The 17,965-nt window shown below is 47.1% G+C and overlaps 1 protein-coding gene across 1 annotated transcript in view; it reads right to left on the bottom strand.

Moving 5' to 3' along the window:
* Positions 1 to 17,965, bottom strand: part of LOC148474407 (taste receptor type 1 member 3-like) — an 80,683-nt gene that overhangs the window by 19,515 nt on the left and 43,203 nt on the right. Inside the window, exon 4 of the mRNA XM_088458688.1 lies at positions 8,873 to 8,993. Within this exon, the coding sequence (XP_088314814.1) occupies positions 8,873 to 8,993 (121 nt within the window). The remainder of the gene's footprint in view (positions 1 to 8,872; positions 8,994 to 17,965) is intronic.

The following is a 17,965-nucleotide window of genomic DNA, read 5'->3' on the forward strand; positions in this document are numbered from 1 at the left end:
CATGATGATGGAAGCCCTCCTCCTCCTGCTAGAAAAGTGAAACGAGTTAAGCTGGCAAAAGGACAGCATAGAACTGTGCGTTCTAAGAAGATATCGAGTCCAAGTGTGGTGGCGGTCGCGATGCCTGGCCTTCCCAACACTGGACGGGAAGAGGTGGCTCCTTCCACCATTTGCATGCCCTATGCAAGTGCTGGAAGGAGCACCCACAGTCCAGTTGCTGCTATTCAAATTGAAGATGTCACTGGTGAAGTACAACAGGATGAGGATATTGGTGTAACTGGCACTGAGGAGGAAGTTGATGAGGATTCTGATGGTGATGTGGTTTGATTAAATCAGGGACCAGGGGAACAGTTGTTGTCCGTTGGATGAAAAAGCCCATCCATCGTCCTCGTGCCTGGGCAGAAAACCAATAATTCCACCTCTTTGGTCTGGAAATATTTCAGTCCAAATCCGGACAACTACTGTCTTGCCATATGTTGCTTATGTAAAGGTGGAATAAGTAGGTGTAGGACATTAAACACCTAGGAACATCCTCCCTTATACGTCACCTGCAGTGCGTTCATAAAAAGTTACTGTCAAGTTCAGAAACTGTGGCTTTTTCCTGTTGTATTGAAGCACCTGCAAACCACACTGTCAACTCCCTTGTCAATTTCCTCCTCAGTCAGGATCGGAAGTAGTCCTGCAGGCCATCTCACTGGCATGACTGACTCCTCTCCTATCCGGGATTCCTCTGGAGCATTCTGCATTGCTACACGTACTGCTGCCACTGCTGCTGTTGCTGCTGGGAGTTGTTCATCATCCCAGAGAGGAAGTTGGAACACCACTATTTCTTTTACTAAGCAATTGACCCTCCAACAGTCCTTAGCAAGGAGTATGAAGTACGGCAGCAGTCATCCTGTTGTAAAGCGGTTAACTAAGGCCTTGACAGCTATGTTGGTGTTAGACGTGCATCCGGTATACGCCATTAGTGCAGTGGGATTTAGACAATTGATGGAGGTAGTGTGTCCCCGAGAGCAAATCCCGTCTAGATTCCACTTTACTAGGCAGGCGATACCGAGAATGTACAGAGACGTCAGAAAAATTGTCCTCAGTACCCTAAAATATGTGGTTGTACCCAATGTCCACTTAACCATAGACATGTGGACAAGTGGAACAGGGCAGAATAAGGACTATATGACTGTGACAGCCAACTGGGTAGATGTATTGCCTTATGCAGCAACAACAGCAGCATCTCCAGTAGCATCATCTCAGAAACGCTAACTCATTCCAAGGCAGTCTACGCTGTTTATCACTGGTTTCAGTCAGAGGCACACCACCGACAACCTCTTATGGAAACTGAAGGAAATCATCACCCAATGGCTTACCCCACTTAGACTCTCCTGGGGATTTGTGGTATCTGACAATGGCACCAATATTGTGCGGGCATTACATCTGGGCAAATTCCAGCACGTCCCATATTTTGCTCACACAATAAATTTGGTGGTGCAGTATTATCTGAAAAACGACAGGGGCATGCAGGAGACGCTTTCGGTGGCCCGAAAAATTTCTGGCCCCTTTCGCCATTCAGCGACTGTGTGCCGAAGACTGGAGCACCAGCAAACACTCTTGAACCTGACCTGCCTTCACCTGAAACAAGAGGTTGTGACACGGTGGAAATCAACCCTCTGTATGCTTCAGAGGATGGAGGAGCAGCAAAAGGCCATTCAAGCTTATACATTCACCTATGACATAGGCAAAGGAGGGGGTATCCACCTGACTCAAGCGCAGTGGAGAATGATTTCCGTGTTGTGCAAGGTTCCCCAGCCCTTCGAACTTGCCAAACATGAAGTCAGTTCAGAAACTGCCAGCTTGAGTCAGGTCATTCCCCTCATCAGGTTTTTGCAGCTGGAGAAAGTGTAGGAGGAGATAAGATGGAGCGATTCCGCTCGGTATGTGAGACTTGTGGATGAAGTCCGTCATTCACTTTGCCAGGATTCGAGGGTGGTCAATCTGTTGAAATCAGACCACTACATTTTGGCCAATCCTAGGTTTAAAGCCTACGTGGTGTCTCTCTTTCTGGCGGACACACGCCTGTAGAGGTGCAAAAACCTGCTGGTGAAAACACTGTCAGCTGAAGCAGAACGTGACACGTCAACAGCTCCTTCTTCATTTTCTCCCGCAACTGGGGCTGCCAGGAAACAACTTAGATATCCTAAGCAACCCACTGGCTGTGATGCAGGGCAGGCAGGACCAAGTTTGGATATCTGGTCCGGACTGAAGGACCTGCCAACAATTTTTGACATGTCTACTGTCACTGCATATGATACTGTCACCATTGACAGAATGGTGGAGGATTACATCGGTGACAGCATCCAAGTAGGCATGTCAGATTGTCCGTACCCGTACTGACAGGAAAAGGAGGCAATTTGGGGGCCCCTGTACAAACTGGCTCTATTTTGCAGCTACCTCAGTGCAACCTTTTGGTCTAAAAACAAAATTGTGAAGTGTTCAGAATAGGCCGGAAAAGAGTGGAAATGAATGTTATTGAGGTTAATAATAGCATAGGAACAAAAAAATACTAAATTATGTGATTTTAGCTGTTTTTATGCTTTTTTTCTAAAAAAAATACAGATCCAAAACCCAAAACTAGAGATGAGCGGGTTCGGATCTCTGAGATCCAAACCCACCCGAATTTAGTAGATCCGAGTCGGATCCAAGCAGGTTCGATTTTTCCCGCTTGTCTCGGATCTCAAACCGAGGCAAAACTATAGAGTCTGAAATCTCGCGGTTCACGAGCTTTCGTCTCTATGATCAATGTAGTATATAAGGGACCACGCGACGGACGCCATTTCACTCCGGCTGTGGAGACTGAACAGGTAGGGTGGGTAGTATAGGGCTGGTAGAGGTGCTGGTGCTGTCTGCTGTGTCCTGGGCTGGTGCTGATCCATTCTGGGCTGGTGCTGTCACTGTGCTGTCTGCTGTGTCCATCTCGGCTGTTGTTAATCCATCTGGGCTGTCTGTGCTGTGTCCTGGGCTGGTGCTGCTAATCCATTCTGGCCTGGTGCTTTGCTGTCTGCTGTGTCCATCTGGGCTGGTGCAGATACATCTGGGCTGGTGCTGTGTCCATCTGGGCCCAAGTTCTGGATTAAAAAAAAAGTGTTTTTTATATTTTCCTGTGTGTGTGTGCGTGTTAGGCTTAACCGCAGTACCGCACAAGATCCAGCCAGCAATGCAAGTTGCAACCTAGTGCTGCCCGACTCTAGTCTTGCTAAAAATAAAAGTGTCTTTTATATTTTACTGTTTGTGTGTGCATGCATGTTAGGCTTAACCGCAGTACTGCACAAGATCCAGCCAGCAACGCAAGTTGCAACCTTGTGCTGCCCGACTCCAGTCGTGCTTAAAAAAAAAATCAATAAAAGTGTCTTTTATATTTTTCTGTGTGTGCGTGCGTGTGTGTTAGGCTTAACCGCAGTACCGCACAAGATCCAGCCAGCAATGCAAGTTGCAACCTAGTGCTGCCCTACTCCAGTCCAGTTCAATCTATGCTCTGGGCCCAAGTTCTGGAGCTGAAAAAAAATAAAAATATATTTGTTTTTTTGTCAAATTTTTTTTTGTGTGCATGTCAGCCACACCTGGATGTCACTGTCATCAGCGTAGGTGTGCAGGCTTGCTGTGCTCCTGTCATTCAAGGGTTTGCTGCCCAAAATAATAAATAAACAATTTTTATTGTGTGCATGTCAGCCACACCTGGCTGTCACTGTCATCGGCATAGGTGTGCAGGGGTGCTGTGCTGCTGTCTGTCAAGGGGCTGCATGAATCTTGCAATGAAAACTTTTTAGTTACTGGGTTACAAAAAGTTTTTTTTGTATCTTAGGATAACATTTCTGCTATGTTTAACAGCTTATAAAGTTATATGCTCTAAAAAACTAAGGGCCTGATTCAGACCCACTCGCGAACGGCTGTCCGCTCGCAAGTGGGTCGATGTTCTTCACTGAGCATGCTCACGACGGAGGGAGCTCCGTCGTGCACATGCGCCAGACGCGATGAGCGAAAGACTTTCCTTCGCTCGTTGTGTCTGATCAAAGGGGGCGTGCTGTCAATGTTGATTGACAGCACGCCCCCTTTGGTGGGCGTGCCGGGGGCGTGCCTCCCTGACGGGGGCGTTCCTAAGGGAACGCTTACCGTCAGAAGCCGGCCCACTGACATCACTAGTGATGTCAGTGGGAGTGATTTTGGCTCTGATAGAGCCAAAATCACTCCGGGCCTTGCAGTTGAAAACCTCAAACGCAGGCTCCGGCTCGGAGTTTCGATGGTCGCGATGGTCAAGACCATCGCGGCCATCAAACTGCACGCTCGTATAGGCTGTGGGTGGCTCTGCTCAGAGCGTACGGCTCTGAATGAGGGCCTAAAGCCTATATTTATTTACAAACCTATATAGAGCAGACATCCTAAATTCTAAATCTGTTCTATTCAAAAACATATACAAGAGTCAGGAGAGGCCTTAGAGAACATGAAAAAAGATGCTCTAGATACTGAACTTCAAGGGATTTCTCCATCATGTTCTGCAGTGTGGAAAGGTTTAATTCACATGTTTTCTATAAAGCAGTTCAAAGTTACAGCCTTCAAAGTGTCTGGCTATAACACCCACCTTTGCCAGGAATTACCAAAGATTATTACAAGCAAAGGATTCATCTGTCCGGAATCTGTCTGGGAATTCATGGATCATATTTGGCCTGAATGCACTGGCATCCGATGATTCTGTCACTGTGTTCTGTAGCTGACTTTATTCCTACCTGATTCGCAAACTGAAATACGGATTAGTAAGCACAGACAACATGGAGGCATTTGTTATTCTGCTGCCTGCATGCCAACCAATACCTCCCAGACTACACCCACTGGGGGGACCAGGTCTTAGTAATGACCATCCCCATCTGTTGCTAGGCCTTCTTCTTCTAAACCATCCATCCTTGACTTCCAGTCCAAAAAGGGTGAGCAGAGTACAGAAAGAGGAGCTAGATGTCCCAGATGAGATTTTTTTTCATCTATAATAGATGATGTGGAGAGATAAGACCTTCAGATTTTGGAACAGGGGCTCCCACCTATTTGGCTTCCCTCCAGAGAACAGAGCTCTGTTCCTCAGGAAGTGTCTATGCCTGAGCTGATAGGTAGGTAGTCTCTGTCTGTTGGTAAACACCCTTCAGAAGATGGCAACCCAAAATAACAACAACTATAATCATGTGTCCACTGATAACCAGCCTGATCCCTTAACAGCAGCATACCCCATATGGCCAACTCATAACATGACACCCAGTTTGCAGCCTCCTCTTCCTTATGACACTAATCCAGTCGCCATGGTTGATCAATAAGCCATGTGTGGTCCACCCAATTTTTGGCCTTCTACATTCTAACATATTCACATATCTAAGAAGTGGACAGTGGGAACAATGGCAATTTGAAGGCCACTAACTAACTCTGTTTTTTTTAATGTCCCTGTACAGGTTGGGAAATTCCGTTACAGAACAGAAGGTTTGCAAAGGATTATTTAAGTCAATTGTTTATTTATTTTTGGAAAGCACATTTCCTGGTCCCCTTATGGGATGAAAAAAATCCATTCCCAGCAAGCATGCATGGCGCTCAAGAAAGAATTCCCAAGAAAGACACAACATAAGACTTAAACCTTAAATCTGAAATGTTGCATTTGCTGCTATGTTGCGCTTGTTCATATATCTCATATGGTTAAGTGGACAGTGGTAACAATGGCAGTTTGAAGGCCACTAACTAACTATGTTTTTTTTATGTCCTTGTACAGGTTGGGAAATGCCTTTATAGAAGATTTGCAAAGCATTATTTAAGTCAATTGTTTATTTTTTTTGGAATGCACTCTTTCTGGTCCCCTTCTGGGATGAGAAACTTAACTCCCAGCAGCAGCAGCCATGCTCAAGGATTCATCTGTGGCAAGGACTGATGTAAATGTACCATATCACATTTTTTTGTAAATGCCTCCTCCCCTCCCCTCCCCTTCTCCCTCATAAATTTTCTTTTGAATCAAAAAATTAAATTAAATTTAATACCAATCAACCCTTCCTGTCCCTGCCCTACCTTCCACTACATACATACTCCAACTCCCTCAGGCCTCTCTTGAATAATAAAAGTGTTTCCTGATGTGCCATGTTTGAAGTTGAACTGCCATGTGTTTGTGCTGCCCACTGCTGCAGCTTAGCTTAGTCAGCCAGCTATCTTGGTGCAAATTTTGGGCATAAACAAGATGAACAAAGCAATACTGTGAGCTGTGAGGTAGTCAAACTTGACTGGAGACTAGTGGAAATAAATGTTATTGTGGTTATTAATATTGTAGGAACAAAAAAAGGCCAGTTTTATGTGATTTTAGCTGTTTTTTTGATTTTTTAAGAAAAAATCCAGATCCAAAACCAAAACACGAAAACAAAACATGGAGGTGAGGTTTTGGCAAAACCAATCCAGATCCAAAACCAAGACACTGGGGTCGGCGCACAACTCTACCCAAAACATGGAAGGGTGGTTTTGGCAAAACCAATTCAGATCCAAAACACGAAGAAAGATCCAGATCCAAAACACAAAGCACGAAAAGTTGCCAGTGCACACCCCTACTTTGAACCAATATATTTTATGTATGTGATGTGATGTGATGCTTTAATAAAAAGTTATAAAACAAATGGCACTGCTGCATGGGGATTAATATACTCTTGGCTCCATTAAAGCATCATTGTTAAACACAATTTATGCCAACATTTTGTGGAGAAAATTGTATTCAACACAGCATAGGCCATATATTAGCATCATCACACACTTTGCCCTGTCCATTTGATGACACACATCAGGCAATTATGGTCAGTGGCGGGCTGGGCCAGGGTGCCATGTGCCCCCCGGGCCGCAGCGTCAGACTGCACCGCGTGTGTAGCGCTGACCGGACGGAGCTCGGTCAGCGCTACACTGACAAACACACAGCCGCCGGCTCTGGCAGCTGTGTGTTTGTTGTAAGCAGCCGCCAATGAGAGTCTGTCAGACTCTCATTAGCTGCTGCTGCTGCGCCCACTGCGGGAGCCGCTCCATCTTCCAGCTCCCGCAGTGGGCAATGGGAGAGACGTCATGATGTCATATGACGTCTCTCCCATAATGCAGAGTGGCCCGGCCCGGGAGGACAGACGGAGGAGCAGATGGCGGTGGCGGGAGCGGGGATTCAGGTAAGTGTTTTTTATTTTGTTTTTTATATTATGTGTCTCTTCTGGGGGGGTCTGGCACTACTGGGGACACTACAAAGGGGGGGACTACTACTACTGGGGGCATTACAAGGGGGGTGGGGGACTACTACTACTGGGGGCACTACAAGGGGGAGGGGACTACTGCTACTGGGGACTACTACTACTGGGGGCACTATAAGGGACTACTACTACTACTGGGGGCACTACAAGGGGGGTGGGGGACTACTACTACTGGGGACACTACAAGGGGAGGGACTACTACTACTGGGGGCACTACAAGGGAGAGGGGACTACTACTACTGTGGACTACTACTGGGGGCACTATAGGGGGACTACTACTACTACTGGGGGCACTACAAGGGGGGTGGGGGACTACTACTACTGGGGACACTACAAGGGGGAGGGAACTACTACTACTGGGGACTACTACTACTGGGGGCACTATAAGGGGACTACTACTACTACTGGGGGCACTACAAGGGGGGTGGGGGACTACTACTACTGGGACACTACAGGGGGGGACTACTACTACTGGGGGCACTACAAGTGGGGACTACTACTAATGGGGACACTACAAAGGGGGGGACTACTACTACTGGGGGCACTGCAAAGGGGGGGGACTACTACTACTGGGGGCACTACAAAGGGGGGGACTACTACTACTGGGGGCACTACAAGGGGGGGACTACTACTGGAGGCCTGCATAAGGGTGTTCTCTCCTGTGGCACATGGGGGCACTGCATATGGGCACTACGACAGGGGGCTGCCCTAATCTTTATTTTTACCTTACATTAATCCCATATTGACCCGCCTCCTCCCTGGAACACTTGAGGGGGGGGCGCAGTAGCACGCATATTCTTCGGACAACCTGGCTACACGCTTCTCCTCTGCCAGGGCTGCCTGCATGCATTTGCCCCCCAGGCTAAAAGTTGCCAGCCAGCCCCTGATTATGGTAATGCAATATTGTAATGGAATGGTTCAGGGCCATAACTAGGGTGGTGTGAACTGTGCAATGGCACAGGGCACCACAGGGCAGGGGGCGCTGCTCGGGTCTGTCAATTTTCTATTTATTATCATTCTCACATGTAGCTTCCTCCTATATTATCCCCAGCATCTCCTGGCCTGCCTTTCTATTCCCTGGCCCTTCCCCATGAGGCCATGGCCTTGTTTTGGGTGCTCATCTTACGTCCCTACTTGAAAAATAGGCAGTGAGGGAGGGGGGGGCAATGCTCTTTCTGGCACAGGGCACCAATAAGTCTAGTTACGGCTCTGGAACAGCTAATAGAATTGCTCAAACACAATCTGAGATGTATCCCAGATTATAACCATTCTCCATCATGATATTGGTCATATATAATGCCTTACCACAAAGCTCCAATATACTATGTTACTGTCTGTGGACAACCACAATCAAAACATCAACATACTGTATAGCAACAAATACACTTGCATGTTAGAACAATATACTATTATGCCTCATAAATCCAGTAAAGTAAATCAGTACATTTAAACTTCTTATAGACCATTTAAAATGCCATATTAAATCATATTTCCATGACATTCCTCCTTGATTAATGTTCTGTACTGTTATATTCCATTGTCATGATATAACAGAACTTACATTTTGATATGCACAACATTCTGCAACTTCTTACCACATTCAGTTTGTTTCCCCAATTAATGAGAGAACTGTCCAAATCCATTTTATGGTTGTAGGACCCGATTTTTATGAACCCCATGTCAGACACACTGTGGGTCACAATGTCATAGCCGGTACTGGGATTTCCATTTATGTCAAAGTTGAAAGAGGTGTTGAACATTGAGAAATTCACCTTCTTCACTTCCTCCAGCAACTGTCATTGAAAAAAGAAAGGATACAGATTGAGTTTCCAATATCCAAAATGCTTGGGACCAGGGTTATTTTGGATATCGGAATATTCCGTATTTTGGAAAATTTGCATACCATAATGAGATATCTTGGGAATGGGCCCCAAATCTAAACACACAGAATACATTTATGTTTTATATTGGTTGGGTATGAAATCCCCGCTGTTGAGATGCCGCTGGTCAGAATACCGACATCGGCATCCCAACAGCCAGAATCCCGACACCCATAGGAAGTGACAGTGAGTACTTTTCTAACCCCTGCCCTAATCCCTACCCTAACCCCAACACCCCATCCCCGATGCCTAAACCTAACCTCCCCCCTAGTGTCTAAACCTAATCTCCCCCTCCACACACCCTAATCCTAACACTACCTACCCGGTGCCTAACCCTAACCCACCCCGTAATGTCTAACCCTAACCCCGCTACCTAATACCGATACTTATCTTCCGGATGCTGGCGTTCGGGATACTGGTGCCGGCATCCCGACCTGTCGGGATTTCAGCGCCGTTATTCAGACCGTTGGCATCCCGCACGCCAAGATGTCGACTACATCCCATTTTATATAGACCTTATACACACAGGCTGCAGGTAATTTTATATAATATTTCAATAATTTTGTGGCTCACACAAAGTTTGTGTACAGACATGAAGTTAATTTATGTTTCATATACACCTTATACACACAGCCTGAAGGTCATTTTATACAATATTTGTAATAATTTTGTGCCTTAAACAAAGTTTGTGCACATTGAACCATCAAAAATCAAAGGTTTCACTATCTCAGTCATGCTACAAAAGTTCTGTATTTCGGAATATTTGGATATGGGAGACTCAACCTGTAATGCTTCACTAAAAAGTTTATGCCAGTGATGTGGGTGAGGTACAATTTATTGCTACATGAACAAAATCTGACACTTTATATATATATATATATTATATATATATATATATATATATATATATAATGTGGTGATACTTGGGGTAATTGGCTTGGTAGACTAGTGTCAGTGGTGCAGTGATTAGGTGCAGAATCAGACTACACACATGGCATTCCAGTAAAACAAAAGAACGTGGTGCTTTATTTCCAGCACAATCAGGAACAAACAGAAAATAATAAATGCCTAGCCCTTTGTTAGGGCACTAGATCACTTCTTGAACCTTCTCTACAGAAGCAGCTACTTTGCATGAAAGTCTCTCACAGTCTCTGAGATTGGCGGTCCTTCCTGCCACATGCAGGACTGGACACTGGCCTCCAGGCCTGGTATAGCTTCCTTAGCTTGTTGGCTGCCGCCTCTCACAGTCTGGTCTGCTTCCTTGCAGGTACCATAGCTCAGTTCCAGAGTTGAACAGCCTTCCCTGTATCTCACAGGTCTAGGCTCAGGCCTCCTGGCCCTAACTGGCTTGCTAGCACAGTGAGCTCTGTCTGACTGGTCTGCCTCAGTCTTCCCTGGACTGAGTTCACTCGGCAGCCCTTACACCTCTTTCCAGAAACCTTTTCTTCTCTGTGTGGATGGATCTCTCCTGCCCCACACAGAATCTGCTGCTCGCCAGCGCCATCTCTGGTGATACTGTGTTATAATATATAATGTGTCTGTGTGTGTTGTGTATATATATATATATATATATATATATATATATGTGTGTGTGTAGTGTATGTACAGTACATATGTGTATTATAAGCACACAGTTGTGCCCTTATATTAAGGCTGCATCTAAAAAAAAATCAATTCTCCCTTAGAGAATTCCGGAAGGGGGGGCATGGTATTTAAGGGGCTACACTTCAAAAGCTGTTGAAGGTACTGAGCTGAAATTTGGCATGAATGGGTAGAACTGTTGCTGGGTGCTGCATGCCAAATTTCAGGGCAAAAACATAAAAAATGAGGATTTGGGAGTAATATAAATTTCCAACTGTCAGTTTTTTCTGACATTCTCAATTAGGACCACTTTTCTGCTATTCTCTATGGGTTTTTTTGGGAAGGCATAACTCAGGGGGTGTAGTATGTATTACCCGCCGGCCGTATGGCCAGTGGTTCAAATCCCGACAGAAGCCCGGCAGAGGTGAAGATCCCGATCGCTAATTAGGTAAGTATAACTAACACTATTTTCCCCCCTAACCCTAACACTCCCTTAGGGGTGCCTAACCCTAACCCCCCCCAAGGGCCTAACCCTAACTCCCCTCTAAGTGCCTAAACCTAAACCCCCGTCCCCGCAGCCTAACCCTAAGTCTCCTGGGGGGGTGCCTAACCCTAACCTCTCCCCGGGTATGCCTAACCCTAACCCCCCTTCCCCTAGCCTAAACCTAACCCTCCCGAGGGGGTGCCTAACCCTAAGTCCCCCCGGGAACCCAAAAACCTAACCCTACCCCCTGCGGCTGTCCACGCACGGCTTACCTGCATTTGGTATGCCGGGCGTCAGGGTACCGGCATAGGTCTAATGACAGGCATCGGGATTTTGACGCCTGTCATAAGTACCTTGCCGGGAGTAGACAATCGGGAAGCTGGTGGTTGGTAGTTAGACCATCGGCTTCCTGACTACATCCCTAATTCAGGGTAGGGGGTGAATTTAGACTTGGGGTTTGTTTTATTAGGTAGCTATTGTGCCAGGGTACGTGCTTTTGGGGCTCAGGTAATTAGAAAGTTACAGTTTTTAAATAATGCGCCATTTAATAGATAGTAAATTTCAACTTGTTGCGCAGCCTCAGTAGGAGCCTCCAGCAGGTGTGCTCACTGTGGCTTCACTTGGGTGCACAAAGATGGGCGTCGTTTGCGGGCTTTAGTGGTGGTGGGCTCAGGGGAAAGAAGTGGGCAATAGCTACAGCAGGACCCAGGGGAAAGACGAAGGGGAGCAGCGGGCGTTAGCTGCGGCCGGGACCTGAGGATGGTAGTGGGCCTCTAGCGGCTGCAGTGTGGACAGCGGTGGTGCAGGTATTAGGACATGGGGGAGGTAGCAGCACACAGATGCAGGCTCGGATCTGGAAGATCCGTGATACCTGCTTCTGTGTGTAAAAAAAAAATGGAATGGCCCCCCCCCCCAGAAAACAACCAGCACTGGGCTTTGGAGACCCAGAACTGGTTGTGCTAAATACAGGGGACAAATGACGTAGGGGTCTGTGGTATTCAGCACAACCAGCACTGGACTCTTAGCCGGCCCAGGTTCTGGAAATACAGGGGGAGAAAAATGCATAGGGTCCCCCTGTATTTACCAGAACCAGCAATGGACTCTTTCTAGCGGGAGGGTGATGCCACAGCCAGGGAAGCCCCTTCACCAGGCCCCCCAGCTGAAGCATCACCCCTGGCTACTACTCAGCCCAGGCCAGGGATCCCTGGGGAGCTGGTAACCCCCCCAATAAATGGTTCCCATCTCCTGTTCACCCCAAACCCAGGCTGATAGCCCAGGGCTATCCGCGGCACCCCTGGAGTGGTGGGTGCCGGGATGATTATGTAAAGTGTGGTTCAAGTAAAGAGTTAATATATTGGCTTTTGCTGTGGAACTACAGTTCTCAGCAAGCCTCCCCCTCATGCTTATGCTTGCAGGACCACAAGTATCAGCATGCAGGGCATTGCAGGCCTGCTGGTTCCTGTAGTTCCACAGCAAAAGCAATATTAAAAAACCACAGAACACACACACTGTAGAGAAGTAAAATTTTATTAAAACATACATGCATGCACACATGTACTCACACATGCACACACTATCTCACCTTCTCACCTATGTATCCCTGTAGCCAATCTGTCCTCTTCTCCAGTAAATAATCCTATAGATTACCTGTAATAAAAAATCCTCCTATGCATGGATCTGTCCTCTTCAGACAATCCAGGGTCATGGCAAAAAAAACCCGGAAATTCCCGGACCCACGTACATTACTATTGTTCTCTAAGAGCATTACTACCCGAATGACAGCTTCGCCTGGGATTTCAGAACCTTCCACCTCTCAGCCAATGAGCTGTTCTCACCATTGACTTCAATGGTGAGAACCTACCGTGCCCTTTTAAAAAATGGCGCATTAGCACCATATTTGAAATTCAAAGATGGCCACGCAAGCCAATCACGGCTCGCAATGTCATCGCTTTGCCCCCTCGGCTGGCTTATATAAAGCCAGCATGAGAAGCCTTCCGGTCAGTATTTTTTCCTGGGTAGCTGGAGAGAAGACCAGCTGAAGCATGAAGACGCCGCAGAAGCCCTGGATGGGGGGTGGCCATGTAAAAGAGCCTCCAGGTGAAGACGCCAAGGAAGTCCTGGGGGAAGCGGCCGCTATGTAAAAGAGCTTAAAGGCTGCCACCCCCCCAGGTGATGGTGCGGCAAAACACAATACTTTAAAAATGTTGGCTTTTTTATTTTAATATTTCTTTTGCAGAGGTATAGGTACCAGCTGGCTCTTAATGCCCTGCCTGCTGGTACTTGTGGTTCTCCAAATACCATAATACGGGGATGCCTGCTGGAACCTGTAGTACTACTGCAAAAGACAATATATTTTCATATACACCACACAACACAATCAACCCAGCACCCACTGCCCAGTGGTGCTGGGGATCGCCCCGGGCTATCAGCCTGGTCCTGGGGTGCCTGGGAGAGGATGACCCCTTTATTGGGGGGCTCCCCAGGGATCACCGGCCTGAGCTGACTAGCAGTCAGGGGTGATGCTTCGGCTGGGAGGCCCAGTGAAAGGGCTCCAGAAAAAGTCCAGTGCTGATTCAGGAAAATATAGGTGGATCCTACAAATTTTTCCCCCTGTATTTCCAAAACCAGGACTGGATCAAAGCACAGTGCTGGTTGCGCAAAGTACTGAGGATCCCTACATCATTTCCCCCCCGTATTTTGGCAACCAGGCCTGGTTTTCACTAGCCCGGTGCTGGTCGTGCTTAAGTACAAGGGAACCCTACGTCATTTGTCCCTGAATTTAAGCACAACCCGGACTGGCTGTTGAAAGTCCGGTGCTGTTTGTTGTAATTTGGGGAGGGCACCTCTTTTTATTTTACAAATACAATTTTTAACATAGATGCATAGATGGATCTCACTGCTGTGTTCATGCATCTGTGACATTGATTTTATTTTACTGATTATTTTATTTTACTTTTTCAGTCATCCTTAATATAAGGGAATGACTGTGCCCTTATAATATATATACATACACATTATATATATTCAATAGACAAAAAACCTTACAGTTTCACATGTCCCATTAAGGCTTCTTAGACATCATCTGAAAATTCACAAAACCTATTGAATTTCTGTCACTCAAACTCCAAAAAGTTATGAAATTATGATCATTAAGTCTGACCCTTTAATGGATGTGTTCCTTGCATAATACAGATATGGTATGCCATGACACCATGTGGTTAACTGCAGATCCAGCACTCTCACAGAGTGAGATTGCTGTCACTCACAAAATGGTAGAGCTGCTAATTCACAGAATTGTGTGCGAATTGGAATACACACATGCAGTCTATGCAATTGGAGCTTGAGTGGCAGAAATTCAATATGTTTTTTGAATTTTCAGATCATGTCTAAGAAGCCTGTGAAACTGTAAGGTTTTTTGTCTATGGAATATATATAATGTGTGTGTATATATTTTATAAGGGCACAGTCATTCCCTTATATTAAAGCTGAGTCGAAAAAACTGAATTCTCCATAGAAAATTCCAGGGTGGGGGGTCATGGTGTTTAAGGGGCTATACCTCAATAGCTATTGGAGGTACCGAGCTGAAATTTGGCATGGATGGGTATAAAATAAAATTAGGATTTGGGAGTAATCTAAAGTTCCAACTGTCTGTTTTTTCTAACACTGTCAGGACCACTTTTCTGCTGTTCTCTATGGGGGATTTTTGGGAAGGCATAACTCAGGGTAGTGGATGAATTTAGACTTGGGGTTTGTTTTATTAGGTAGCTCTAGTTCCAGGGTAGGGCCATTTGGGGTTCAGGTAATTGAGAAAGTTACAGTTTTTAAACTATTACCTCACAAATGCCCCTTTATACAGATAGGGAGCTTCAACTTGCCTCAGTAGGTGCCTTCAGCAGGTGTACTCACTGTGGCTTCATGTGGGTGCGCAAAGATAGTTGCCATTTGTGGATGGTAGCAGTGGTGGGGCCAGAAGAAAAGAAGTGGCCATTAGCTGCAACCGGGACCAGGGGACGGGGGGGTTAGTGGTGGCAGTGTGCTCGGTGCTGAGGGCTGCGGGACCCAGCGGTGGTGCAGGTGGCAGACCCCGGCAGCGGCAGACAGATGCAGCATGCACAGATCAGGGAGATCTGTGATGCATGCATCTGTGTGTGACAAAAATAAACACAGATGCACAGACTGAATTAGTGAGATCCGTCTGTGCTGCTGTGTTTAAAAAAAAATTAAAGTGTTAAAATGGAAAAAAAATGTTCCCCCCCAAAATGAACAATCAGCACCAGACTTTGCAGACCCAGTACTGGGGGTGATAAATACAGGGGACAAATGATGTAGGGGTCCCCCGTATTCAGCGCAACCAGCACTGGGCTCTGAGCCGGTCCTGGTACTAGAAATACAGGGGAAAAATTGCATAGGTTCTCCCTGTATTATTCAGAACCAGCACCGGACTTTTTCTAGTGGGGGGCTAATGCCACAGGTAGAGTAGCTCTTTCCCCGAATCCCCCCAGCCGAAACATCAACCCTGACTGCTAGTCATCCCAGGCTGGGGATCCCTGGGGAGCTGGAGACCTCCCAATAAAGGGGTCCCCCTCTCCTGGGCACCCCAGGCCTAGGCTGATAGCCCAGGGCTATCCCTGGAACTCCTGGAGTGGTGGGTGCCGGGTTGATTGTGTAGTGTGTGGTGCAAATGAAAGAGTTAAAAATATTTCTTTTGCTGTGGAACTACAGGTCACAGCAAGCTTCCCCTGCATGAAGGTACTTGGTAAACCACAAGTACCGGCATGCTGGTTATGGTAAATACAGGGGAACCCTACAAATTTTTTTCCTGTATTTCCAGAACCAGGATCGGCTCATAGCCCAGTGCTGTTTGCGCTAAATACAGGGGACTCCTATGTCATTTGTCCCCTGTATTTTGGCAACCAGGACAGGCTGTAAATAACCTCACTGATATGTCATGCATCTGTGTTTTATTTTTTTATTTCAGATGCATGCCGCATGTGCGTGCATCTCTGAATAATTTTTTTTACACAGATGCCTGTATCATGGATCTCACTAATACCTTCTCCTCTACAGGTGGCCTGGTTTGCTCCTCCCATCCCAGATGGATAATACATTATAAAAAAAATTCCATAGACAAAAAACCTTACGGTTTCACAGGGGCGTATCTACCCATTGGCCAGGATGGCACTCGCCAGGGGCGCCAACCAAAGGGGGGCACCACCCGGCATTGCCACCAGTAGCCAAGGGGTGGACAAGTCCCTTGGCCCCACAAGTGTAGGGCAGACTGCAGTGAGAGCGCTCTGCCCTACACAGTTTACAAACAGACAGCCACCAGCGGCGGCTGTGTGTTTGTAATAGCAGCCAGCCAATGAGAGTCAGACAGACTCTCATTTGCTGCTGCGTCGTCCGCGGAGGGAGCCGGCTGGAGCTCACTCATGAGCTCCGTGTTCCGGCTCCCCCCGCAGCATGTGATGGGAGAGACGTCATACGTCATGACATCTCTACCATGCAGGAGAAGAGCGGGCTGGGACTCGGACAGTGGCGGTCGCATCAGCAGCGGGGACCAGGTAAGTTGAATTGTTTTTTCTTTGTGTGTGTGTAAGCCTGGCACTGCAAGGGGGGGCACTGAAATAGGGGGTGGCCACTACTGGGGGCACTTTATGGGGGGGCGCCCACTACTGTATTGGGGAGGCCACTACTGGGGGCAATTTATAGGGGGTGGCCACTTCTGGGGGAAATTTATGGGGGGTGGCCACTACTGGGAGCACTGTATAGGGGTGGCCACTGCTGGGGGCACTGTATAGGGGGGTCTACAACTGGGGGCACTGTATAGGGGACTACTACTGGGGGCTACTACTGGGGGCACTGTTTAGGGGGGATACTACTGGGGGCAATGTATAGGGGGGATTACTACTGGGGGCACTGTATAGGGGGGACTACTACTGGGTACTATTACTGGGGGCACTGTATAGGGGGGACTACTACTGGGTATTATTACTGGGGGCACTGTATAGGGGGGACTACTACTGGGGTCTACTACTGTTGGCACTGTATAGGGGGGACTACTACTGGGGGCAATGCAGCATAGGGGGGATTATTACTGCGGGCACTGTTTAGGGGGATACTATTGGGGGCAATGTATAGGGGGGATTACTACTGGGTACTATTACTGGGGGCACTGTATAGGAGGGACTACTACTGGGTACTATTACTGGGGGCACTGTATAGGGGGGACTACTACTGGGTATTATTACTGGGGGCACTGTATAGGGGACTACTACTGGGGTCTACTACTGTTGGCACTGTATAGGGGGGACTACTACTGGGGGCAATGCAGCATAGGGGGGATTATTACTGCGGGCACTGTATAGGGGGGATTACCACTGGGGGATTACTACTGGGGGCACTGCATAAGGGGGGTAGGGGGGTGCCAGTACATTACATTGCCAGGGGTGCTTGGATCCCTAGATACACCCCTGCGGTTTCACATGTCCCATTAAGGCTTCTTAGACATGATCTGAAATTTCACAAAACCTACTGAATTTCTCCCACTCAAACCTAAAAAAGCAATGAAATTCTGATCATTAAGGCTGAAGCCTTATTGGACATGTTCCTAGTGCAATACAGATATTGTATGTCTTCATACCCTGTGGTTAGCTGCAGATTCAGCACTCTCACAGAGTGAGATCGCTGTCACTCACAAAATAGTGCAGCTGCTAATTCACAGAATTGTGTGCTCATTGGAATAC

Source organism: Taudactylus pleione, unplaced genomic scaffold, assembly GCF_031769625.1.
Source record: "Taudactylus pleione unplaced genomic scaffold, aTauple2 ptg000845l, whole genome shotgun sequence".
In the NCBI taxonomy this organism is placed as follows: Eukaryota; Metazoa; Chordata; class Amphibia; order Anura; family Myobatrachidae; genus Taudactylus; species Taudactylus pleione.